General features: G+C 27.9%; 8 protein-coding genes across 10 annotated transcripts; 3 read left to right on the forward strand and 5 right to left on the reverse strand.

Moving 5' to 3' along the window:
* Positions 1-645: 645 nt before the first annotated feature.
* On the reverse strand, positions 646-3,935 carry LOC123272829. The gene is made up of 2 exons (XM_044739827.1): positions 3,593-3,935; positions 646-1,042 (listed from the first exon to the last, which is right to left on the reverse strand). The coding sequence occupies exons 1-2, from the start codon at positions 3,602-3,604 to the stop codon at positions 743-745; spliced, it is 312 nt and encodes a 103-aa protein (XP_044595762.1). The 5' UTR covers positions 3,605-3,935; the 3' UTR covers positions 646-742.
* Positions 3,936-4,173: 238 nt separating this feature from the next.
* LOC123272819 (tudor and KH domain-containing protein homolog) lies at positions 4,174-12,666 on the reverse strand. 2 transcript variants are annotated; one of them, XM_044739815.1, is made up of 7 exons: positions 12,549-12,666; positions 12,175-12,446; positions 11,009-11,606; positions 9,942-10,099; positions 9,654-9,871; positions 6,063-6,246; positions 4,174-4,789 (listed from the first exon to the last, which is right to left on the reverse strand). In XM_044739815.1, the coding sequence occupies exons 2-7, from the start codon at positions 12,268-12,270 to the stop codon at positions 4,379-4,381; spliced, it is 1,665 nt and encodes a 554-aa protein (XP_044595750.1). In that variant the 5' UTR covers positions 12,271-12,446; positions 12,549-12,666; the 3' UTR covers positions 4,174-4,378. The 2 variants fall into 2 exon arrangements, with proteins under 2 accessions (XP_044595750.1, XP_044595751.1); XM_044739816.1 differs by having other exon boundaries at positions 12,553-12,665.
* On the forward strand, positions 7,959-9,417 carry LOC123272826. The gene is made up of 4 exons (XM_044739824.1): positions 7,959-8,206; positions 8,336-8,646; positions 8,794-9,077; positions 9,138-9,417. The coding sequence occupies exons 2-4, from the start codon at positions 8,469-8,471 to the stop codon at positions 9,327-9,329; spliced, it is 654 nt and encodes a 217-aa protein (XP_044595759.1). The 5' UTR covers positions 7,959-8,206; positions 8,336-8,468; the 3' UTR covers positions 9,330-9,417.
* Positions 12,667-13,776: 1,110 nt separating the features above from the next.
* Positions 13,777-15,995, forward strand: LOC123272822 (glyoxylate reductase/hydroxypyruvate reductase-like). Its single transcript, XM_044739820.1, has 5 exons — positions 13,777-13,801; positions 14,289-14,457; positions 14,518-14,645; positions 15,059-15,248; positions 15,334-15,995. Exons 1-5 carry the CDS (start codon positions 13,792-13,794, stop codon positions 15,902-15,904), a joined length of 1,068 nt encoding a protein of 355 aa, XP_044595755.1. The 5' UTR covers positions 13,777-13,791; the 3' UTR covers positions 15,905-15,995.
* A 94-nt stretch (positions 15,996-16,089) lies between these two features.
* Positions 16,090-17,774, forward strand: LOC123272825 (glyoxylate reductase/hydroxypyruvate reductase-like). Its single transcript, XM_044739823.1, has 4 exons — positions 16,090-16,354; positions 16,659-16,792; positions 16,863-17,052; positions 17,118-17,774. The coding sequence occupies exons 1-4, from the start codon at positions 16,281-16,283 to the stop codon at positions 17,686-17,688; spliced, it is 969 nt and encodes a 322-aa protein (XP_044595758.1). The 5' UTR covers positions 16,090-16,280; the 3' UTR covers positions 17,689-17,774.
* Positions 17,775-18,591: 817 nt separating this feature from the next.
* On the reverse strand, positions 18,592-19,521 carry LOC123272827 (ragulator complex protein LAMTOR3-A). The gene is made up of 3 exons (XM_044739825.1): positions 19,302-19,521; positions 19,006-19,233; positions 18,592-18,930 (listed from the first exon to the last, which is right to left on the reverse strand). The coding sequence occupies exons 1-3, from the start codon at positions 19,308-19,310 to the stop codon at positions 18,793-18,795; spliced, it is 375 nt and encodes a 124-aa protein (XP_044595760.1). The 5' UTR covers positions 19,311-19,521; the 3' UTR covers positions 18,592-18,792.
* Positions 19,522-19,985: 464 nt separating this feature from the next.
* LOC123272823 (erlin-2-B-like) lies at positions 19,986-22,472 on the reverse strand. 2 transcript variants are annotated; one of them, XM_044739822.1, is made up of 4 exons: positions 22,188-22,472; positions 21,956-22,065; positions 21,695-21,884; positions 19,986-20,755 (listed from the first exon to the last, which is right to left on the reverse strand). In XM_044739822.1, the coding sequence occupies exons 2-4, from the start codon at positions 22,061-22,063 to the stop codon at positions 20,061-20,063; spliced, it is 993 nt and encodes a 330-aa protein (XP_044595757.1). In that variant the 5' UTR covers positions 22,064-22,065; positions 22,188-22,472; the 3' UTR covers positions 19,986-20,060. The 2 variants fall into 2 exon arrangements, with proteins under 2 accessions (XP_044595757.1, XP_044595756.1); XM_044739821.1 differs by having other exon boundaries at positions 21,956-22,118; positions 22,188-22,471.
* Positions 22,473-23,355: 883 nt separating this feature from the next.
* LOC123273438 (putative ankyrin repeat protein RF_0381) lies at positions 23,356-24,536 on the reverse strand. Its single transcript, XM_044740837.1, has 3 exons — positions 24,021-24,536; positions 23,602-23,976; positions 23,356-23,481 (listed from the first exon to the last, which is right to left on the reverse strand). The coding sequence occupies exons 1-3, from the start codon at positions 24,534-24,536 to the stop codon at positions 23,356-23,358; spliced, it is 1,017 nt and encodes a 338-aa protein (XP_044596772.1).
* Between the last annotated feature and the right edge of the window lie 1,549 nt (positions 24,537-26,085).

Here is a 26,085-nt window from a genome sequence, read left to right on the forward strand (position 1 = left end):
AAACAAAGTAACAAAAAATGTTAATTGATGTTAAATTGCTATAATTATTATGTTAAGTGTTTCGATGTACCATATTGTTAACAAAAAATATTGATTGCGTAATATTAAAATACATTCGAGCTTGAACTCGACTTGGCTTAAAAAAAAGAAGACTATTGAGTTTTAAAATAAGGAAGAAGAAATGTATAATGTAAGAAGTTTTTTTATTTTATTTTCTTTACGTCGATTTCAATCTCGAAACGTGAAAGTTAAGCGTGACTGGACATGCTCTCTAATATTCCTACTCGGCAGAATTTATTGATTTTTATTTAAAAAAAAAATACATGCATAATGTAAGCAAACAAAGTATTTTCCGTTTGTTTTCACAGTCAATATTTAAAGCGGTCTTTTTTGAGTATTATAAAAAATGTTTAGCACTGCAGAATAATTATTTGAACTACCCAAAATTTTATTACGTGTATGATGAATAAATGAAAGAAGAAATAAAATAGTAATTTCAAAATATCAAAGCTAATAAAAAATTATAAAAACTATTTATTATATATGAGGAATTGGAGTGATGTAATTTAAAATAAAACAACTACATAACTATTACTGTAAATCTATTAAAAAGTTTCATTTAATATTGAATAATTAACTTATTTTATTTACAGATCAACAGATTGAAGATGATAATGATTATCATAATTATCAATCAGTAATTGATTAGTAATAATTGCTGCTGTTGTTGTTGTAGAGAAAATTAACGATGAGCAGGATAGTCAACGAACCAGTTATAAGCCCCATTATTCCCAGTTTGAGCGCCAAAGTCAACGTAATCGAGTATGGGTGATCTCTCAATCCGCGGTTGCTGGCGTTCTTGCTGTAATTGCTGACCGTGTGACAAAATTTGCGGTATATAAGCTTCTGTTTGTCTCGGCGGTCTTTGCTGAATCTGCTGTTGTGGATTAACTTCAATTATGTCCATTCCGTCGATTGGTATCGCGAGATATCTTGTTGCTGCGGTGGTTATGGAAACGCTGCACACTATTACCAAGAAATTCTAAACAGAGTTTAGAATTATCAAGTAAATACATTTTTTTAATGAAAATTAATCTAGCCGACGTGCAAAAATTTTTAGAATTTTTATTTATTGAAAAAATTATTATAAAAAAATATCATTTGTAAAAAACTTAAAAAACTATCAGTGCAGTTTTTTAAAAATATTTTTTTATTATAATTTAATTATTAAAAAAAATAAAAATATTAAAAACGTCGGCTAACTTTTGTATATTTTTTTATACGTTATATTTATGGGTAAAAAAAATAATTTTTACAATAATTATGATAGTGAATTTAGCAGACATTTATCAATTTTTTGGATTTTTATAACAACTTAATTATTATGAAAAAAATTTAACAAAAAAATTCTACAGCGAGAAATAAAAAAAAATATTTTAAAATTGAGACGTAATAATTTAAAAAAATTTTTTAATAACTAAATTAGAACGATTAAAATTTTTTTAATAGAAGCTATAATTTAAAAAAGAAATAAAAATTTTAAGAGATTAATTTTTGTAATAAAATATTAAATATACTGAGTCATAATTACGCTTATACATTATTATTGTAAACTAATAATAATAATAAGAAAAATTTATTTAAAAAATTCTATCTTTAAATATTCTAAAAAGTTATAAATGCAATTTTTTAGAATAATTTTCTAGGCCTGGTTTATTTTTCAAAATAAATAAAAAAATTATCAAGTGTCTGCTAATTTCAATATCATATAATAAAAAAATAGACATCAATATTAAATACAAATACTGACGTCAGTTCGTGAAGACTTGTAAGAAGTAATTAGCATATATAGAAGAAATATAAATATTTTTATTCTACTTTATCCAATACCAATGCCAATATTTTTACATGATAAATAAATCAAAATAATTATGACATTAAAAATGAGTAATAAAATTTTTAAGTACAAATTATGGGCATTACATAGCCCTGTAAATTTATTTACAAGTTAATAGTTAGTAAACAGCAAAATAAATTCTATTTAACTGGTAAGGTCAAGGTATTGTCCCACAAATGAAATTGCATAGATCTGTTTTGTATTGGTAGTGGTATTGTAAAAAAATCTAAGCGCATACGGAAATTCTAGAGTATCTGTAAATGTAATGGGTACGTATGGCCATTATATGTTTATTGCGAACAATGGACACCGGTGAATTGGTTTTATTGTCGAGGAACATAAACCAACTGACGCTGAACATAAATATAATATGGCACGACTCGAGGGTGGAGTATAAAACATCATACGCTATATCGACTAATGTAGTGTAGTGTACTATAGTAATACGCAAAAGGGTAAATACTACTTCTCAGTAAATACTAAGTGTTACTCTGTTATGTACAGTGACCCAATTCTGGTCTTAGTATATTGGATCGAAAAGTTTAAAAAACATTGTCGTGTCGTGTCGAGACAGAGAGACGGCGCCTTTAATGTTCTTTCAAAATTAATAAAATACTTTTTAATATTATTAATATCAAATGTAGAAAATAAGTTTTGATAATTTTATCTTACATACTGATAAAAAATTTATTTGATTTAAGAGAAAAATTTATTTAATTTATTTCTATCAAAAATAATTTCTTTTAAATTAATTTAATTTTTTTATCAGTAAGGTAAAAGCCCCAATAGATGATCACGTACCAGTATATGATCACTCCATATATCTGTATATCTATATTCACAAATATAGGTATACAAATACATGGGGTGATCATATACTGGTACATGATCATCTATTGGGGCTTTTACCTTATAAAATATTAAAAAAAAAATTTTTTTTTAATTAAATCCTTAAATTTTAAATTTATTAAAATTTTCTATAATTCTGTATTTTAATATTTTATTTTAATTCTAATATTTTATGCACTAATGAAAAAATTAAATTAATTTAAAAGAAATTATTTTTGATTGAAATAAATTTAACTTGATTAAAAAACTTTTCTCTTAAAAATCAAATAAATTTTTTATCAGCATGTAAGATACAATTATCAAGACATTTTCTACATTTGATATTAATAATGTTAAAAAATATTATTAACAGTGCATAAAATATTAAAAAAAAAATTTTTTTACACCAAATTCTTAAATTTTAAATTTATTAAAATTTTCTATAATTTTCTCCAGCAACTTTAAAGTGCAATTATTATGAGTAATTATAAAAATTAATGGCAACATATGTTATCGTTAAAAGAGAGTATGGGAGACGCGTTTTAATTGACCTATAACACGCTAGTTTATTTAATAATTGATACTAGGAGACGACAAGTAATTAAAGCTGCCCTGATAAATTAATGCCGTCACGTGTGTGTGATAGATGTTGCTCTGTAGACAATATAGAGCGTGTTTACTATTACTATTATAGACTACATACGCATACATAAAATAGAGTGGTGCGTTATACAGGAAACCGCGGTTGACTACAATAAGGGACAAATTGTTCCCAACCACTAATTCAATTTCCTTATAACTTAAAACAATGAGCTACACGGTCTATACAATCTCGATAAATTTTATTACTTGTTTTATGTTATTTACCAGATAATTCATGGCGCCGGTTTTGTTCTCGCTGTTATTGTTTTACTTCACTGACAAGTACCAACTGGTAATGCTCGATTACTGACAATCAATGACGAAGAAATTGAGCAAACCCGGATTTTATAGAGACGTCACCACAGCTTTCACGAATTTTTCTCTAAAACCCGGGTTTCTTGTGTCGCTTCGTTCCGCTATTGTCTCATAATCGACAACTAGACACGACCGCAGCCGCAAAAAATAGATACTGTTGACTTCCGATCACGTTTTTATTTTACTTTTTAAATTATTGTTGCGACAAATTTCAATATTTTGTCTGTTATAATTATTTTTATTCGTTATTTTTTGTATAATTATTTATCACACTTTATTTTTTATTTTATTTATGAATTACGTATAGGCAAATAAAAAAAAAATTAGATTTTTTAGTTAATAATTAAAGCAAAAAATTATTAAGTAATTAATTAATAAATGAATTTTAAGTTGAAAATTATTTGATAACACTATAAACAATATCAATGACTTATAAACATCGTAAACTTTTTTTTAATGTATAAAAATATAATTTAATATTTATATCTCTGGATAATGAGATAGTAAGGCACGGAGAATTTTTTTTTTATATAATAATAATAACTAATAATAATGACAATAATCTCCTGAATACTTAAACTTCTGTGAAAAAATTAAATATTTCTTTTTACGCAGAGAAAACTTTCGACCAGCGAAAAAACATTAAATAACAATTAAATTAAAAAAAAATATCTTGAGATTCTCAACAAGTGTTAATCAAAACATTTCAAGCTCATCAGAATACTCGTCGTAACTCTCCTCACCACCTGGCAAATGACGCGGCTGCGTATCTACAGGAAGTTTTTTATTTTCCTGTTTAGTACCGTTGGTAGATTTGCCCTGTTTTTTCTTGTCAAAAGTTGATTTTTTCTTCCGGTCGGTTTGCGGAGTCACCAAATCGACTTCTTCGACGACTCGCTTGCGCGGGGTGGTCAAGTCGATTACTTCTGGGGTGATCTTTCGCTGCGGTGAACTGGATTTCGTGGTCACTGGTAGCGTGCTGTCCAAAGAGGGACTCGAAACATCTTGGTGCTTCAACAATGACGCGGTTGAGCTGGCAGTCGACCAAGAGCCGTCATCGAGAACCGCTAAATTTTCAATCACCAGTTGCTTGCCAATATCAATATCCTGTGTAAATATTAAATATTAAATATTAAATTATCACTTGCAATCTTCTGAGTAAATATTTAGATTAAGAATATATAGTACAGTCTGATTTCGGTAATTCAGTCTGGACCAGTGACAACAAATGCCAATTTAATATATCGATAATAAATGAAATTTTTTGTTGACAATTAGTTTTCTACACTGAGAAAAAAAATACTTTTACTCAATTAACAATTTCTTGGTTCAAGAAATTCGATCAAATATTCTATTATTATTAATTATTAATTTCTGAAGAGAAGAGCATCAATATTTATCGTTGGATAATAGATATGCAAGAGAATAGCTTTTTTTAAATTAAGTAAAAATTATTTTAATAAATTTATCAAGTTCTTGAGCTAAGAATATATATTCTTAAAAATTTTCAAGATCATTTTCATAATAAAAGTATTTTTTTTTCTGAGTGTACCCTAACTTAGTTGTATTTTATTAATTCTGTCTTGTAAGTAATCTAAACTGAAATAAAGAATAACAAAAAAATTAAATCAATTTCAAAGATGATATTGGTTGTACGTTTATTAGTTATTTCTTTATAGTAAAGTTTATTTACTTGAATATGTCGATGGGTCCTGAGATAAGACAATTTTACACGCAAACACTACCTATTTATTTATCATTTTATTTTTTTTCAATGATTAAATTTAAAAATAAAAAAATCAATTTATGAAGGACTATCATTTACATACTCCTGCAAAATTTCATGATTTTTTATTCAATAATTACTTGGTTAAAAAGCAGGTAATTATTTACAAGTGGGTCAACTCCTTTTTGAGCCATAACTAGGTCAAAAATTAATATTTAAAAAAATTTTTTTTTTATTCTACTTGTTTTTACGGCGCATTTATGATAAAAAATTTCATGAAAGAAAAAAATAAAGATTTCGATAGATTTTTTGCCTTTAAAAGTTGGAAAAAATTCTGACTTTTTTGTTTTTGGATAAAAATTATATCTTATCTTTTTTTGATATATTTTTTTTGAAAAATACTAAAAAAAACAAACAATTAAAAAAAAAGTTGATGAATTTAATTAAAAAAAAAAAAATCTATACTTGTAAATAATTACCAAAAAGCGTCCCAGTATTATGTTCAAAATTTAAATATCCTGTCCTACATGTTCTTAATGAAGATATGGGTAAAAAGTACGCAGCAAAATTAATTATTGCTAATAAAATTCACTTATATCTCCAAATATAAAATTACAAAAGTTATCATCAAGAATATCTGTGATGATTTATTACCTTTTTATCATTTTTATCATACAAGTCAACACATGGAATAGGAGAACCTTCTCTTCGACTAGTCCCTTGACTAATGACTCGCTCCTTGAAGCCACGAACTTTGGCAATAAGAACTTTCCACTGAGCGACCCAAGATAAATCACCGAACCTATCACAAGTTTGGTCACTCCACTCATATCCATTTCTGAAAATAATTAATAATAATAATAGATAAAAAAATAAAAGTGAGTAAGTTTAGTTTTATTTATCTCAATTAAATGTTAAGTAAAATAACATTTTATTTAATTGATTGTATTTTAGTCATGGATAAGCAGTCAAGGTTCTTCCATTTCCATTTGAATTTTTAAAATTGTCTTTGTCTGACATAGTTTCTCTTGAGATTTATCCTCAGTATCATAAAGACTTTTAAATGAAAAATAATTGCTGTAGAAAAAATAAAAAAAAAAGTTATTATCTTTTGTACGAGTTTTTCTTTTTTAGTTTTATCTTTAAATTGCTGGATGTAACTACTGCTGATACTTAAATATTTACTGCAGTACTCCGGCAGAAAATAAAAAATTAATTATTTTTTAAATAAAATATTTTAGAGAAATTACTGGAAGGATAAAAATAAAATAGTAAATAGGATACAAATTAAAATATATTGATTGAAAGAATTTATACTAGGTAAGTCAAGGTCCTGTATTATATTTTGTCCTCAAGTCTCAAGATCTTACCGAGCTTTTACACTCGGGAAATACATGAGTTTTATATTATCAACGATAATCGATTAGAGACTTAGGGATTCAATCTTAAAATAGTTTCCGCTGAGGAATAGAAGTACATACCAATACTAAAACTCTATAAATGTAATATATGTATTCACGAATATTGCCAGCGGATTGAATAAAGTCATTATTTCTCAGTTAATTACACTACTTGCTCTCTGTATATTAATGATTGGAATGGTACCCGTAAATCATCATCATCGGAATATTCGATAATTATACTGCAAACAACCTACTCCAATTAAGTCGTGAAATGTTAATCAATATCTCTATCAACGTCCATTCAAATATTTACAAATTTATGTGGGAGTTTATTCGAAATTTCCATACTTTCACTCAACTTCTCCGATAACTCAATTGTCTTCATTAAAATCAAACAGATTAATTGGTCTTTCAAACAAAATATTTTTTATTTTATTGGATTGATTTATTGTGAATAATTTATAAAATTGTTATTGTTACTTTAATGAAAAATATCCAAGTTTTTGATAAATGATAGTTTTAGTTAAACTTTTAGTTTTCAAAAGTATACTGTAGATTCAAACTAACGATAGATACGGAAAGCAGTTTAATTACTTGTTTCACTAACGATCTGATGAAAGTACAATTTGAATTGCACTTCCTGTGATGCCAAACAATTGCCTGGCCCTATCTATAACGTACGAGAGCCACGCATGACCGAAATAATTTTCATTTAAATTACTTAGACTCTTTTATTTTATTTTTATGAATAGAATAGAATATTTTAAATTATTCTTAATGTCACAGTTATACTAAAAAAATTTACATACAATTGTTCTATTCTTTAGTTTTATGAGATTTATTTACAAATTTAATTTTCTTTTAAAAAAAAATTTTTTTATTCAGTGAATTATTAAAAAAATTTTTTAATTTTCTATTAAAAAATAATAAAAAAAAATTTTTTTTATTAATAGATAATATTTAGTAAAATTTTTTTATTTATTGAATTATTAAAAAAATTTTTTTATTTTTTTATTGAAAAATAATTTTATTAATTATTTTTTATTCATTGAATTATTAAAAAATTTTTTTAATTAAGTTTTTTTATTTATTGAATTATTAAAAAAATTTTTTAATTTCCGTAAAATATTATCCACAAATCTCACAAGTTTTTTTCGTTAATTACACCAACAATATCTCCAAGATAATCACAAAAAATTTCTTCTCTCTCTTAAAACAAATAAAACGTCTCATTTAAACGATAAATCTGAATTCTTAACAGATTGAGATTAAACTTCAGCTAAGATTTCGCGGGTCAATATCCTAACCGATAATAAAAGGACCATATCATATCATTCGTGAATTTTTAATTACAACTCACTTCTCATTACTCAAGAGAGTGATTTAAATTCGGCTGTTAGTGAGATATAATTACTAATACTTCTGGATTATTTTGTCAAATAATTATTAAAAAAATGTCGAGTATCTATAAACTGAAATAAATTAAGGTCAAGTGTACTTTACATTCACTTTTTTGCATTCAAGGCAAGCTGCAGTGAATTACACGGACGTACAGTAATTTAATCATATTCATTGAGCAGCCTATGATGCTACTGCCTCTATTGTAGAGATACACTCAGTAAGTAGAGATAAAACGTATAGAGAGTAAAAGTCAGGAATGGAATTACTCGTCCCGGCTATTTCGGATATTATATTTCAATATCCGTGGACTATAAAAAATTACAAGAAAATAATAGAGAAGAATATTTCTATCGACAGTCCAGCTTTTGAACTCAATGTTAATGGAATTCGCAGCTCGTGGAATCTGTCCATTAGATTCTGGAAAGGACCAGAAGGTAAACTATTTTCTTATTAATTAATGAATTTTTTTTTTTTTTTTAATTAATTAAACGTCTGCTCTATCTAAAAATTACATTAAAAATTAAATTAAATTTATATAAGTGAGACTGATAATAAATAAAACAAATCAATAATTTTTCCAGGAAAGAGATTAAAAAATCCAGTTGTATTGTGTTTAAATATGTTAAACTGCAAAATAAATTCTTCAGAGCAAGCAAAAATCCGCTTTCAATTTGGAATTTACAATACTGAAGTAAACCAATGGGAGTACTTTAACATTGGTAGAACAATTATCGAGCTAAAATCGACCGAGGACATTGTTTCTCTGGGATACCGAGAGCTATCGGTCGTAGAAAGACATCTGAAGAATGGAGTAGCTAAGCTGGTAGTAAAAATACAAATGACCGAGTACGACTCCGATAAACAGGTAACTGATCTGCTATTACTGGTTAAATATTGAAGCATTAATTGGTAATTCCATTGATAGGAACCGGCGAGGTTGACCAGGCATCTCAGAGATGCGGACACCAAGTTTATCTGTAGCAAGGGTCAAGACGAAATTCCAGGGCACGCAAATGTCAAAGCTTCTCACAGCGACGTGCCAACGAGTATTGACAAGTCTGCCAGACAAGCAGGAGATCAAAAGACCGGAGTGAATAATTTAATTATTCACCGCTAAATTATATTGTGTTATACATTTTCATATTCATTATGATTATTATTATTATTATTATTATATAGATATTATGGTTAATAAATGGACCCGTCGCTTGATATTTTTTATAAAATTCGTAAGATTTTTTAAATAACTTAATGTAATAATTTAATCTAAAATAATTTAATTAAATCATTAATTTCCTGTAAATTGTTTCATAATAATTATTAAAGTTACTTTTTTTTAATTTATCAAGTTATTAAAAAATAATCAAGCGCTATATTAATAATAAATAATAAATAAATGACTATCATGTCATTAAAAAAAAAAAAAAAAATTAATACTTACGGAGGTCTTATATTTGCCAAAGAACATTCAAGAGCCTGAAACCGTAAGCTCAGAAAATCCGTCCTAAGTTCATATAAATCGGTTCCTTCAACAATTTCATGGTCTCCATAGTCCAGAAAATTAATATTGAACCTGTCGCCCATGACTGCTATCACTTCAGCCCGGTAGAAGCGGTTATCGAAGCTAAATTTAGCGGCGACTGTTTGTCCCACCGAGATCTGGAGCAAAATAATTAAACTTAGACCCAATATAAATAAACAAAAACAAATAAATAAACTAACAGCTTACATTTTTTAGTACATGAAGCTCTAGATTTTCTTTTTTGGAGTAATACTCGGTCATCTCATCAATAAGTTTGTCCAGCTCAAGGATACTATCTCCTACCATTTGAATCCAGAACTGACTGGGACTTTCAGAAGCACTGACGTACACCTCCATCACGCCGTCTGCAAGAAATTTATGAATTAATAAAATAATAAATACTAGCACCCTTGCAGTCACTATGTGACTGCCGTGACTTTTGAACTGTAAATAATAAAATTTTGGTTTATTAAATAATGACTTTTATTGAATTGCACTGTACTTTCTTAACTACAGATGTTTTTCAAGATATAAGCTCATCTTGATATTACACTCATCAAGAGCTTTCATTTGAGTAGCCACATGCATTTTTGATATATTTTTCATATATTCATATATATAAACATATAAAATATATGAAAAAATGATGTGGGTACTCAAATGAAAGGTCTCGATGAGTGTAATATCGGGATGAGCTTATATCTCTAAAAATGTCAATAGTTCACAAGATACAAGGTCATTTATTAATTATGTTAAATTGCATTGTACCTTTTTAACTATTGACATTTTTAAAGATATAAGCTCATTTTGATGTTACACTCATCAAGACCTTTCATTTGAGTACCCACATGCATTTTTGATATATTTTTCATATATACATATATATATATATAATATATATAAATATATGAAAAATTGATGTGGGTACTCAAATGAAAGGTCTCGATGAATGTAATGTCGGGATGAGCTTATATCTTTAAAAATGTCAATAGTTTACAAGATAGCAAGGTCAGTTCTTAATTATTGACATTTTTTAAGATATAAGCTCATTCCGATGTTACACTCATCAAGAGCTTTCATTTGAGTACCCACATGCATTTTTGATATATTTTTCATATATACATGTATATAATATATATAAATATATGAAAAAAATGATGTGGGTACTCAAATGAAAGGTCTTGATGAGTGTAACATCGGGATGAGCGTATATCTTTAAAAATGTCAATAGTTCACCAGATACAAGGTCATTTCTTAATTATTGATTAACTTACCTAGTGAAGAATCAATAGTTTGGACAGAATCCGACTGAGTAGGAGTACTTCTAGGAGAAACTCTTCCCCTGGGAGACCTGGAGCTCTGACTGACCTCCAGTTTTTCTTGAGTGTCCTTGGACTCTTGTACAAGCTCCTCGAGACAGCAAACAGCGGATCCAATCTGCTCGGCAGTTCCCTTGATAATAACGCGTTTTTTGTCATCAGTACTGAAGCCTTTTTCTACTATCAACTTAGCATTGGAGGTTGCCTGAATTGTGTTGATAACTTCCCCGCGATCCGCAAGAAGCAATGACCGCACTCGCGTGGGCACAAACATCTCGTAGGTCTCTATAACTGGCTGGTTTTCGATAATATTAATAATTAAAGCTTCGGCGAGCTTGATACACTCAAAAGTGCCCTTTATGAAACAGATTCTCGTCGGATTATCAAGAATATCTTCAGAGAACCTTATCTTGGTGGAAGTGCGCTGTTCAATGTCCTTTATCGTCGATCCACCACGACCTATTACTGCCGGTACTAATGCTCTGGGTACTTTTACCTCAATGGTCATAAATTTTTTCTCGCGGACTGTTATTGGACCCTTGGACTCTTCTTCCTTAAATTGCAAGTATTAATAAATAAATAAATAAGTAATTATTAAATAAAACTATATTATAATGATAAAATTTTAATGTAAATTGAGTAACTAGTTTACATAATATATTTTAAAAATTTCTCTTAATTTTTTTTTTTTTTATTTTCACGTGTGAAATATTTTTATTAAATTTTTTTTTATAATTTCACCGCTAATAAATTATAAAAAAAATTTCTAATTTTTGTCAACTTCAGTGTCATTACCAGCAAGTAAATTAATTTTTGAATTAAATTTTTTTCTTAATAATTTTGTAATTAAAAAAATCTAAAAAATTTATGAGATTAAAGTTAGCAGTCACTTCACAATTTTTTCATTTTTTTTAACAAAAAAATTTGTCCCAAAAAATGATTTTTAAAAAATTGCATTTTTAATTTTTTTAAATTTCTACATGTCAATTTTTTTTTTAATTTTTTTTTGCTATAATTTATTTGTTATTAAATTCTTAAAATTACTAAATATATGTTAAATTAATTTTCATCTAGTTGACGGCATTTCTGAGCATGACATCATAGATATTTCGAGTACTTACTTTTTTGTATAAATAATAATACAATCCAACAAAGACACCTGTTAACGAGAGACCAATGATCGTGGATATGGACACATGTCTCGCTGACCAACTCATTTTTTAGCTGTCGGTGATAGTAACTGCTGCTAATTTAATAATCTCTATTTTATGTAAGCTAGGGCTTTGTCAACCCATGCAAATGCTTCTGAACAAATAAGAAACCAGTACAGAGTACAGAGTAAATTTAGTTTTTTAAATGCGTCAGTGTGATGTAATTGCGCATACTCGATAACCTACAAATAAAACAAACTTTACTTATTTACGGGTAATTTTAGTGGTTAAATGTTCATTTATACATAATAAATTTTTGTTATTTTTTATTTACTCATAATGACTCACTTTTTTTTTTAAATCAACTTGTAGGAGAAATAATTTTAAACAAATTGTAACGACTTTTAACAGTTGATCGCACATATATAGCTGTTTTTTAAAAGTAATCTCGGGAACACTAGCGCTGTCATCTGATGGAGACTGAACTACAATTTAAAAAATTGTGCTAATTATTCACAAAACTATTTTAAAATTAAAAATCATAAAATTTATAGTAAATAAATAATTTTGTTAATTATTTTTATTTTTTTTTAGTTATTAAAAAAAATATTATGTGATTAAAATATAATTTTTGTTGAAATTTTATGTTGCGCGCGCGCTTTATTTCAACCAATAAGAAATCTGGCAAAATTTTAAATAACAATAAAGTTAGCCGACATTTTTAATTTTTTTATTTTGCTTAATTTATTAAATTTTAACTAAAAAATATTATTAAAAAATTGCACTTATAGTTTTTGAAGTTTTTAACAAATGAAAAATTTTTTTTTTCATTTTTTTGTTATAATTCTTCGATAAAAAAAATCATAAAAATTTTCAAATGTCGGCTAACTATTTTCATAAATTTTAATCATAAAAATTCTAGACTTTTATCATGTAGTTTGACAGCATTATTGAGAGATCTATTTTTCTATTTGTTTGCTAATTTTTTATCCTAAGTGAATAAATATTATTTTTAATGAAGCAAAAAAATTTACAATTATTTATGATATTGAAGTGAACAGACATTTGAAATTTTTTAAAACTTTGTAGTAGTGAAATTATTATGACACAAATTCTATAAGTGAAAATTAAAAAAAAATTTTTAAAGAATTTTATTGTAAAATTAAAAAAAATTGACAGTTATTTCAGAATTATAAATAATTTTATTCACTGTACTTATTCTTAAAACTTTGTAAGAAACAAAATAAAAATTAAGTTAGCCGACATTTAAAAACTTTTAGAATTTTTTTTTTATTGAAAAAAATCTTACAAAAAATTTTCATTTGTAAAAAAACTTGAAAAACTATGAGTGCAATTCTTTAAAAATATTTTTTTAGATCTAATTTAATAAATAAAAAAAAAATTAAAAGCGTCGGCTAACTTTAATAGCATGAAACAAAAGATAAATACTTAATCTTTCATTAGAAATAAAATTCTCTCTTAATTAAATAAACTGAAATTAAAAAAAAAAATTTAACTGATTAAATATTACATTGGAAGCACCGAGTATATGACTTGAGAAATTATTATCAGGCAAATAAAATACCTATGGACGCAAGTATGTACCTCACTATAATATACAATAATAATAATATAATGCAAGCAATACTAAAGGCAATTGACCGGGTCAAACAGACATGAACTTGTCCGTCACTCGGAGAAAAGTAACGCCTGATATGATCAGGGTAGCAGGAGCGCGAGGAAGTAATAACGCTGGTTGATTTTCGCGCGAACCTACTCTCCCGGTACAAGTTTCTAAATTTCCTTCAATTTTATTTAGCTCTATTTGCGTTATAACATTCGCGTAAATTACAATTACCCACAATGAGAGCTTAATAACATGTTTTGTTCCACACTATAAATTTTTATTATATTTTTGTTCCAGGAAATTTGTAGTGTGGTTAACTAATTTTTTGGGAAAGAAAGAAAATATGAATTATCGCGGTAAAATTACGCTTGCGCACTGACATCTGTCTTTGATAAAAAATTCTATAAATATATAATAAGAATGAATTTAATTTGATGCTATAAATAATATTTGATAGTTCTCAAGGCCGTGAAAACGTCAATCAACTATATATACTTTTGTTATCAGTTGAAGTATTTATTAAAGAAACTCTTTGCTTACGGAGAAGTTATAAACATGTCGAAGCCAAAGGTTCTAGTTAATCGAGACGATATTCCTACAGCTGGTTTAGATCTTCTACGCACCAAGTAAATTTTCTTTTTATTATCAATTTTTTTTGTTAATTAACAATATTTATTATTATATAGATGCAAGCTGACTATTCTTCCGGGTTCAAATTCAACCAGGGAAGAAATTCTTCGAGCTATACCTGGACATGATGGATTTTATTTTTTTGGCCATGTTAATGTCAATACAGACTTTTTAGACATTGCAGGTAATTTTATCAATAAAAAATTTATTATTTAGAAATAATAAGGATGTAAGCTTTTAATTTGATACTTAAGTCAGCTGACAATTGTCAATTTTTTAATTCTTATAAAAAATCAATTACAATAATAAGAATTGCTTTTAAAAATATCTTCTTATAATTCTTTTTAATATTTAAATAATTTTTAATTTTAATATTAATAATAAATTTTTTATTTTCACATGTAGAATTTTTTTATTAAATTTTTTTCATAATAATTTAATTGCTTTGAAATTCTTAAAAAATTTTTGTCTGTCAATTTTAGTGTTATTTTTTATCAATATATTGATATCAAAGGTTATGTATAATTTATAAAAAAAAAAAAAAAAAAAATGCAAGATATAATTTAATTGCTAATAACTTGATGAATAAAATTTCAGGACCTTCGCTGAAAGTAATCTCAACAATTTCTGCTGGATTTGATCATCTTGACGTTCCAGAAATAAAACGCCGAGGAATTAAAGTAGGGCACACTCCAATAGTGTTAAATGCAGCAGTTGCGGAAATTGCTGTAATGCTACTTCTAAATGCTGCTCGACGAGCTCATGAAAGTCGATCGTTACTTGAAAGGTAACAAGATATCTATTGTGAATAATGAATAATTATGATAACTAATCAATAGAAATGAATATTGATTGACAAACTGACGTTTTAGAGGCAAGGTTGAAGCTAAACCACAATGGCTCCTTGGTCAGGATATCCGAGGATCTACAGTAGGGATCGTAGGACTAGGAATGATCGGCTTAGCGATTGCCAATAGACTAGTTCCTTTTGAAGTCGGGCGATTTTTATACACCGGTCATGCTCCTAAAAAATCTGCCGATGAAATAGGGGCTGAGTTTGTGTCCCTGGATGATCTTCTCGAGCTTAGTGACTTTGTCATCGTCGCAACTCCACTGACAATCGAAACCCATGGACTTTTTGACGACGCAGCTTTTGATAAAATGAAGAAAACTGCTGTATTCATCAACATCGGTCGTGGAGCTGTTGTGAAAACAGACGCGCTTTTGAGAGCGCTTAAAGAAAAAAAAATATTCGCTGCTGGGTTGGATGTTGTTGATCCCGAGCCTCTACCCAAAGATCACGAGTTATTAACACTCCCGAATTTAGAAATAGTTCCTCATATCGGTAGCGCGACTATAAAAACTCGCAGGGATATGGCAATTGTTGCCGCGCAGAATATTACCAACGCTCTCGAGGGAAAACCTCTCGTTTATCCGTTGTAACTTAAGTAATTCCCAGCTTTTTATAAGCAATTTTTTATACTTAAATAAAATTAAGTATCATCAATAAAATCATTTAATTTTTTCGAGGTTATTCTAAGGTAATATTGTTAGTTATCTGCATTAATACTTGGTTACTAGTATATAAATGATATGATATTATTATCAATAAAGATTAAGATAAAATATTGATATCTTCACATTACGTTAATGATACATTAGTATTTTAAACTACAATTGCAGTGCGTATGGTATCAGTATAAAGTTATTTTTAAGAGTTATTAAATTATTCAAGAATCTCAATGAGATTATAAAAAAATTATATTCGCTGTCCTATTGCTTATTTTAAAAATATTCGTCAGTCTTAATAAGAAGAAATATGTCAAAAACGAGGAAAGTTTTAGTAACACGTGAAGATTGTCCCCAAGCTGGTTTAGATCTTCTGCGAAATAGGTAATATTGTATCATATCATACATGTTTTTTCAATAATTTTGTTGATTTTATTTTTTTTTAAATAAAAATTTAATTTCTAATTTTTTTTAATAAAAATTTAATTCCTAATTTTTTTGAATAAAAATTTAGGGCCAGTTTTTCAATCCGAGGTGAAATTTTATCCAAGATAAAATTATTATTGCCAGTATATCTATATACATGAAATATATAGATATATATTAGCATCGGATAAAATTTTATCTCGGATTGAAGAACTGGCCTTTAATTTCTAATTTTTTTGAATAAAAATGTTGATTTTTGTAGTAAATGTGAATTGACAATTGTTCCGGGTGACTATCCATCACGAGAAGAAATCATTCGCGCTATACCAGGACATGATGCGCTGTACGTAGTTGGTAATCATGTTAATGTCAATGCAGAACTTCTGGATGCAGCTGGTAATAATTTATATATTAAATTATTCTTTTCTCAAACATATTCCTTTATTTTTTTTTTATTTTATTACAGGACCATCATTAAAGATCATCTCAACAATTTCATCTGGGTATGACCACCTTGATGTACCAGAAATAAAACGCCGAGGAATTATAATCGGCCATACACCAGTAGTATTAAATGCAGCAGTTTCCGAGATTGCTGTAATGCTCCTTTTGACTGCCGCTCGGCGAGCTCATGAAAGTCGTTTGTTACTGGAAGCGTAAGAAATATCGGTTTAATTTCTTGTGATGTAGGAATATTTATTGAGTTATTTTTTTATAACAGAGGCAAGTCGGAAAGAAAACCTATGTGGTTGCTGGGTCAGGATGTCAGTGGATCTACAGTGGGGATTGTAGGTCTAGGAATGATTGGCTTAGCGATTGCCAAAAGACTAGTTCCTTTTGAAATCGGGCGGTTTTTATACACCGGTCATGCTCCTAAAAAATCTGCCGATGAAATAGGGGCTGAGTTTGTGTCCCTGGATGATCTTCTCGAGCTTAGTGACTTTGTCATCGTCGCAACTCCACTGACAAGCGAGACCCGTGGACTTTTTGACGACGCAGCTTTTGATAAAATGAAGAAAACTGCTGTATTCATCAACATCGGTCGTGGAGCTGTTGTGAAAACAGACGCGCTTTTGAGAGCGCTTAAAGAAAAAAAAATATTCGCTGCTGGGTTGGATGTTGTTGATCCCGAGCCTCTACCCAAAGATCACGAGTTATTAACACTCCCGAATTTAGAAATAGTTCCTCATATCGGTAGCGCGACTGTAAGAACTCGCAATAATATGGCAATTGTCGCTGCGCAAAATCTCATCAACGCTCTCGAAGGAAAACCACTCGTTTATCCTTTATAAAATAAAATTTAATTTTCGTAAGAGTTTACAAGTGTCAAATTAAATATCTAATTTTATCAAAATAATATTAGATAAAAATAATATTTTTATTTCACGGCGCAGCCTTTGATATAGTGAAGAAAAATTTTTTTATTAACATTGGTTTACTATTTAAAATACGATCAAACCTTAATTAAAAAATTTAATTTGAAATAATTAAAAATAATTTGGGACAATTCAAAATGATATGACTTGACTAATATATCAATACTGCCATTCTAATACGTCGCAAGTTATATTTAAATTTAATGCAAGTTATATTTAAAATTCAAAGATCAAATAGTTTAATAAAATAAAAGACCCAGTTATTGACACTGGCCTAGTTGATTGACACTTGCAATTTTATTCTAATTAAAAAAAAAGATCAATTATCTTAAAATTTATAACTCAAAAATTATATTTATAAATTTATTAGTCAATTTGTTTTATAAAATTTGAATAAAATTGCAAGTATCAATAACTAAACCAGTGTCAATAACTGGGTCTTTTACCTTAATTATTTTTGAATAAATATTTTCATTCATCGAATCCCATTTAATCAATGTCAAAATGAAACGACGTATTAGAATGGCAATATTGATATATAGATATACGATTTGCATTGATTGAATCATTTCAAATTAGATTTCTAAATTGGGAAAACTTAATGATACCATTGATTTATTATAAATCTATTTATATCTAACATACCTTGAAAATTCTTATATTTTATAAAATGTATACAATTCAATATACAATTACCAACAAATCATACATAGTCAGTAATAATTATTATAATTACTATTATTAATCAATAATCATAATCATCATATATTAATTCTGTTAAATAGCAAAATTAGCTTACAAACTTCAGTTAGGCTTTTCATACCTGATGTATATATTGTAAATTTGTTTCGTTTAAAATATGTATGTTTTCTCCTCTTAAAAATTATTTTTAATCAATTTCACTGTCATAAATTATGAGTCATAATCTATTACTCGATCGTGTAGACACTTCCAGTGGTAAAAAAATTAACAGATTAAGATTAAGACAGTTTATCATCCATAGTGGACTATGGGTAACCATCAGGCTTCCACGACAGCGCATTTTAAATTACACAGGATCGGGTCGATACGGTTTTCAAGCGCTAGAATATGCCCTGTATTGCAGGATTGCGATGCTATGAAACTGACCACGAGAGGTAATTTATTCATTTGGATTACCTGAAAGATATTTAAGTAATTTTTTTAATTATCACAGTAATAAAACAAGAATTCTTTTGCATAAATTAATTTTACCTGGTAACTACTGTACATGCACATAATAGTTTTATTCTTCCCTAAACCCAACTTGCTACCCTGGTCCGTGGCCATTCCGAAAGTTGACAGGAAAATTGCTCTCATCGCTAACTCTGGAGCCGTATCTGTAGATACTGACACAACTGGTACTCCATCACGGTCAGTTATCAAAATACTGTGCAGTCCTTCCACACTTGTCAATAATTGGTACAAAAATTTTTTTAGTTCCTGGACAAAAAGTTATTGCCAATCTTTTGGTAAAAAAAAAAATGAAATATTTAAAAAATTCTACTTACAACTGTCATGATGAAGATAATATAATAATATTTATTAAGTGTAATAAGTTTGAGTAAAAATCTGAATTATGTCACTTATGGTTATGGTTTCTTGAATTTTGTAAAAACTTTTTTTAAATAATTATAATTTCACTTTTTTAATTATTTGATTTTTTTTACGACTTACAAGTTTGTTTATTTTAGATTTAAGTGATACAAAAACAGTCTTTTAGGTTTGTTTTGATAAATATTTATTTTTTAGTAGTCAAAAGCGACTCAAGTGTCAGATGTTCGAAAAAGTTGCAGCGGGAAATTTAAATTTGACAGAAAGAAAAATTATTATTAGTTTTGTAATTAAATAATATTAATAATAATAATAAATGAAAATTAATGTAGCATATATTTTATAATTTTAAAAATTTTTTCAACAAATTAATTATGTCAAAAAAAATGCGAAAAAAAATGACATTTAGAAAATTAAAAAATCCCATCTTTTAAAAATAATTTTTCGGAGTACCTGAATTTATTTATTAAATAAAATTAAAAAATTATCAAATGACTGCTAATTTTAATGTCATTAATAATAATAATAATAATAATAATAATAATAATATTAAATGAATGTAATTTATAAAACAACACTTTATTTAATTTAAACAAATTTGATGATTTACAGGAGGTATAAATAATTATTATTTATCAGGTATCAATCATGGTAATAAAAACTTAAATTACAAAATATATTTAATACTTAAGTAATTAATTAGTTATAAATAAATTTTAAACTCCATTACTCTTATCATCATCTGCACTAGAATGAACACCAAGATCCGGATCATTGGAGCATCCTCCCATTGAGAACATCTTGGGTATGTCTTGCCCGTAGTAGATCTTAGCGTTCTTGGCTAAGGACTCGTATTTCTTCAGTTCCAGAAACTCTTTGGTGAGTAATAGTTTGTTAGCTTCAGCTTGTTTCTTCATCTGGTAAAAATCAGCGTCAGAGCGACTTTCCTCGCGCGCTAAATGCATCGCATCTTCAATCGAAGCCATACGTTGCAGAGATTCCTTCTCCATAATCTTTTGGTTGTACTGAATCGCCGCAACCTGGGACTCTTTTTCCGCTTCAATCAACGCTTTTTTCCGGTCTGTCTCTGCGTCTTTTTCGACAACTTTCTGGTGCTGAATTGATATCAGCAGCTTGGTTTTTTCGCCTTCCATCAACTCGTAGTTTTTCCGTATTGTTTCGGGTATTTTGGGTTTTGTTACCCGGACTGCTTGGATACTTAGACCTGGAGCAAGCTCATTCAAGTCTTTCTGCAGTGCATTTTTTAGGTTTTCGTCTATTTGGTCAAATAAATCGATGTAGACTTCGTGGAGAGTGTGAATGGAACAGAATTGATTAAGTTCGTGGTGAACTTTGTTGAAGATTAGTGTTTTGTCGTAATCTGCAGTGAAATTTCTTACCATGTTGTGAACTAAAAAATAAATTTAATAATTTATTAATTATAAATTAATAAAAAGAATTATTTTTCATACTATTGTAAAATTTATTTTAATTTTAAAATTGTTGGAGATGATTAATTAATAAAATATTGAAAATTTTTAGAATTTTTCTTCTCAATCAAAAAAATGTAAAATTAATTTAAAAAAAAATTCTACAGATAGAAATTTTAAAATTATGAAACATAATTTAACAGATATTTGATATTTTTAAGAATTTTTGTAATAAAAATAGCAAAAAAAAAAATGAGAAAAAAAATTGACATGCACGGAAAGAACAAGATGACACTGGATATTATTCAAAATTATACTCAGTGAAATTTGTAGTGAAAAAAAATTTCAGAAAGTAGCTAAAAAATCCAGATTATACTGCGAGATATCTGGATTATACTCATTGTATTCTGGATTATACTAGCTACCATCTGAAATTTTTTTTCACTTAGTATAATCTGGGATGATATCCAGTGTCATCTTGTTCTTTTCGTGTGTAGAAATAAAAAAAAAAAAAAAAAATGCAATTTTTTAAAATGACATTCAAGTTAGCTGTCACTTGACAATTTTTTTAATTTTATTTAACAAAAAGATTTGTTCTAAAATTGCATTTTGTATTTTTTTAAATTCCTAGATGTCAATTTTTTTTTGCCATAATTTGTTATAAAATTTTTAAAATTATTAAATATGCGCTACATTAAATGACATTTTTTAAAAAATAATTTTTCTGAATAAATTTGTTAAATAAAATTAAAAAATGGTCAATTGACTGCCAAATTTAATTACATATAAAATTTCTTTAAAGTAGTTTTTTAATATCCATTTTCTTATTCAATAAAGCTAAAAATTGACAGCTGTCTATTAATTTCAGTATCATAGAATTAATAAATCAAAATAATGAATGTTTTAATGAATTAAATTACCTGCATTAGAATCTAAAATATTAACAACTTCAATCCTGTCAAAATAAATCATCACACCACCGCTGGTACCACAAGGAACATTTTTAACTTCATCAGTTTGTAATGTAACTTGAACAGACCTAAATGTAGTTAGCAGTGGGACCATCATGTGAAATCCTGGTTGACTAACTTGTGGTAATAATGCACCTCCCTAATATAATAAAAATGAAAATAAATAATTAAAAAAACTAACAATAGATTAACTTTAGTGCAATTACTTACCCGAAAGTAAACACCGACGTGACCCTCATCAATTTTATGAATTGAAAAATTAAAAACCGCAGCCAAGGTGATAATAATACCGAGACCGATGATACTTTGATCCAGCATGGCTATGAATAATTATTAATTACAATTACTATAAATTACTACTTGACAAGTATACCTGAAAAAAAATACAGCAGTCAAGCGGAGGTTATGTACGAAAAAGATAGCTAAAAAAATATAACTGTACCTGAGAAGTCTAAATGATACGAAATAAAGCCTGGCGGGTGTGCTTAGTAGTGTTGGAATGGACGATTAACTTAATTAGACGTACTTATCATATTTTTATTAAGTATAATAAATCACTATGCGTTTACTGTACCGGCTGGCATCGCTCACTATATAAACAACAATGAGGAAAGTATTTTCGTACCACGTCATGTCCGATTTAGATATTATTATTGGGGTGGATGGTGTTCATTGGTGTTTCCACATTTTCCAAATAATAAAATTTAAATGGCGCATGCGTTTGTTCATTTTTTTCTCGTCTTTAATTGATATTGACTATTTTAGATTATTTAAATGAACTTTTTGTTCTTATTGATTTTTATATTAAATTTACAATCTTTATTGTATTTTTATTTTTTTAATCATTACATGCAATGTTTATATTTATAAGCGATTAGAAAAACGGCAGTAACGCAGCTGTACTCCAAATTTCACGATATAAAAGTTAGCAGTCACTTGAAAATTTTTTAATTTTTGTTAACAGAAAAAATTTGTAAAAAAAATTGCATTTTTTATTTTTTAAAATTTCTAAATATCAATTTTTTTTTCTAATTTTTTTTTACTATAATTTATTTGTTACAAAAAATTTTAAAACTAGTTTAATAGCTATTAAATATCAGCTAAATTAATTTTCATTCAATTTTCTCAGCTTTGCGCAATCTGTACTCCAATAAAATAGTTCAATAAATTAAAAAAAAATTTTTTAATATATATATATATATATATAAATTTTTTTTTTAATTTATTAAACTATTTTATTGGAGTTTATCGCTTTAATTTAAGTTCCTGATTTCAAAGTAAACATATTATTGAATAAAAATATTTTTTAGTTCTAAATTAATAAATAAAAACAAAAATTTAAAAAGTGTAAAATATTTATTTTAATAAAATTTTTTCTTTACAGTAAATCAACCTTCACAACTACTTAATAACTTTTTGACGTAAAAAGGCAAAAGAAGAAATAAAAAAAAACATGGGTTCTCTGCTTTTACTTTGACTTAATATTAACTTAATAATTTTAAATCTTGATCAGAAAAATAATAATACATTCTTCTAAAAAATGTATCTGGAAAAGCGCTCTCGAAAATATCAATAAGAGTAATATCGGCTTTAATTAATAAGTTCTTTCTTCAGGCTGCTTTGATTAGATGATGCTTAATCAACTCTCCATACAACGGAAAAGTTAATTTAGCTTTTTTCTTCAAAAGTGCTAAATTATCCTCACTAACATGAGTCAATTTCATGGCTAACTTATGCTGGCACATGGTGAGTACATCAAAAAAAGTAATTCTATGAATATTAATGCCAACTTTTTTTAATTTTTCAATTTCTTCGTAGCATTTTTTGATAAAAATATCAAACTTTGTATCAATTACTCCAGAATAAGGGCCTGGGAATAAGCTAAGGGCTTTCAGTTTGACAGTATGTCGCTCAGTAACATTTCTCCCAATATTACCAAAGTTTTCAAGACAAAGTGAATATCCTCTAAACTTCACAATATTACCAAAATCAGCACCGTGATCGAGAAGAAATTCCATAACTTGTACATTTCCTGTACACATAGCCAGATATAGCGGCGACACATTACCCGAATTTATTGATTTGACATGAGCATCTGCGTGAATTAATAATTCCATCAAGCCTATATTTTTCTTGTATATAGCGATACCTAGCGGAGTTTTTTGAGTCGTAATCGGAAGATTAACTTCCGCGTTATGTTGGATCAGTATCTTGACGATAGTCTCGTCTTCCTTTTCAATAGCGATTTGCAAAGGCGTACGATCATAGTAATCACCCCCCTGGCGACAACAGAAAAGAGATTTTGGGAACGCAAATCAATATCTGCACCCGCGGTTAATAAAATTTCGATCAATTCCTCTTCGTTACCCTTCAGAGCTAAGCCGAGCGCAGATTCTCCAGTAGAAGTTTTTAAATTTACATCTACGTTGTACTTGATCAGCAATTCTACCATTTCTTTATTTTCTTTGGCGATCGCGAGCAGCAAAGGCGTGCGACTTAAATAATTTCTCATTATTGAGCAATTATGGTCATCAGTATCAGGACAATGAGCTTCGATGTTGACATCTGCGTTGTTCTTTAAGAGGAGTTCCATGATCTTCTTGTTTCTTCTGCAGACCGCGAGGTGTAACGCAGTACAATTTATATTAATTTTGTATTTTTTTAGGTGGTAGTAACACATTGCATTTACGTTCTCTCCGAGGTTGATTAAGTTTTTAGCTTCTTTGTAGTTATTATCATCCACAGCTTTATGGAGTAAAGTTACGTATGAATTTCTTGCATTAGAAGTCATTTTCTGTAAAGAAAAAAAAAAATTCAATTAATATTATGTTTTAATTTATGATACTGGAATTAACAGACATCTGTTATTTATTTTATTTTTATAATAATAATTAAATTATTATGAAAAAATATTAATTAAGAATTCCATATCTAAAAATAAAAAATCACATTTAATTATTTTGAAGTTTATTAATATTTTTTTTATTATTCTAATTATTTATTTTTAATTAATAATTATATTTTGAAATTTATTTGGTTGAAATTAAGAATTAAATTATTATTATATTAAAATTAACAGAAATCAATGCATAGAAAAAAAAAATTAAGAAAAAAATCTGTGTATTTTTTAAAATAATTATTTGTTCAATAATGAATTTATTTATTTGAAAATATCTATCAGAATAATAGTATATTTCTTACCTAGGGCAGGAAAATAAGAAATGTCTCAGATTGCATGTAATTGTTGACCGAGGCGGAGCCGAGGTCGACAAACATGTGATCTGAGGCTTTCTTATTTCCTGCCCGTGGTGAGAATACTATTTTTCTCCTCGACGGAGGCGGAAAGCGGCATTTTCATTTAGCACAGCGGGCGGAAAATTGCCGCTTTCCACCCGGAGGGAAGAAATATACTATTGAATTTATTTTTTTTGCCCTCCGGGCGGAAAGTGACAACTTTCGTCCCGCTGCGCTAAACTAAGTTGCCGCTTTCCGCCTTCGTCGGACAAAAAAATAGTATTCTCACCACGGGCAGGAAATAAGAAAGCCTCAGATCACATGTTTGTCGACCTCGGCTTCGCCTCGGTCAACAATTACATGTGATCTGAGACATTTCTTATTTTCCTGCCCTAGGTAAGAAATATACTAATAAAAATTACCTTTGTAGATGTACACAGTCCCTGTTTAATTGAAAGTATCACCTGACTTTTCTCTGCTTCTCTGCTTCTGCTAACTGCGACAAACTAGTCCTAGGTAATGTAAAATGTAGAAGACTCATCCCTAATTATACCTGAGAACTCATAGAAAATATTTACCCCCACCCCCTTCCCCAATTCACATAAAGTAATTAAACTATACAATATTTTTGAATGTAGCTTACAAAGTATACTTAAAAGGAAGTTCGAGCGTAACTAATGAGTCAAAATAGTGTTAACATTTTTTTTTAATTTTAGTCTTCCCAATATTCGTCAAAATTCTTTATTTTAATTTAAAATAATTTAAACAATATAATAATTGATGATTTTTACTTATTTAGTAAAGTAAAGTAATAAAATGACTTTGGTATTTATTACTTGCCGGAATAAATAAACAGATTTGGCAATAGCGCGCTTGATTATACCCATAACAGAGACGTGGATGAGTGTGTGAGTTAAACATTTCTCTCTCTCTCTCTCTCTCTCTCTCTCTCTGTGACTATATTTCTATCTTTTTCTTTTTTCTCAGCTGTTGACGCGATGTTGTCAAATCTTTATTAGAATAAATGGCTGACGATAAACGAGTTACAAACATAAAATTTGACTTTAAATATTTCAAAAATTATATCGGTAATGTATTATTATTAA

This window comes from Cotesia glomerata, linkage group LG10 (genome assembly GCF_020080835.1).
Source record: "Cotesia glomerata isolate CgM1 linkage group LG10, MPM_Cglom_v2.3, whole genome shotgun sequence".
NCBI lineage: Eukaryota > Metazoa > Arthropoda > Insecta > Hymenoptera > Braconidae > Cotesia > Cotesia glomerata.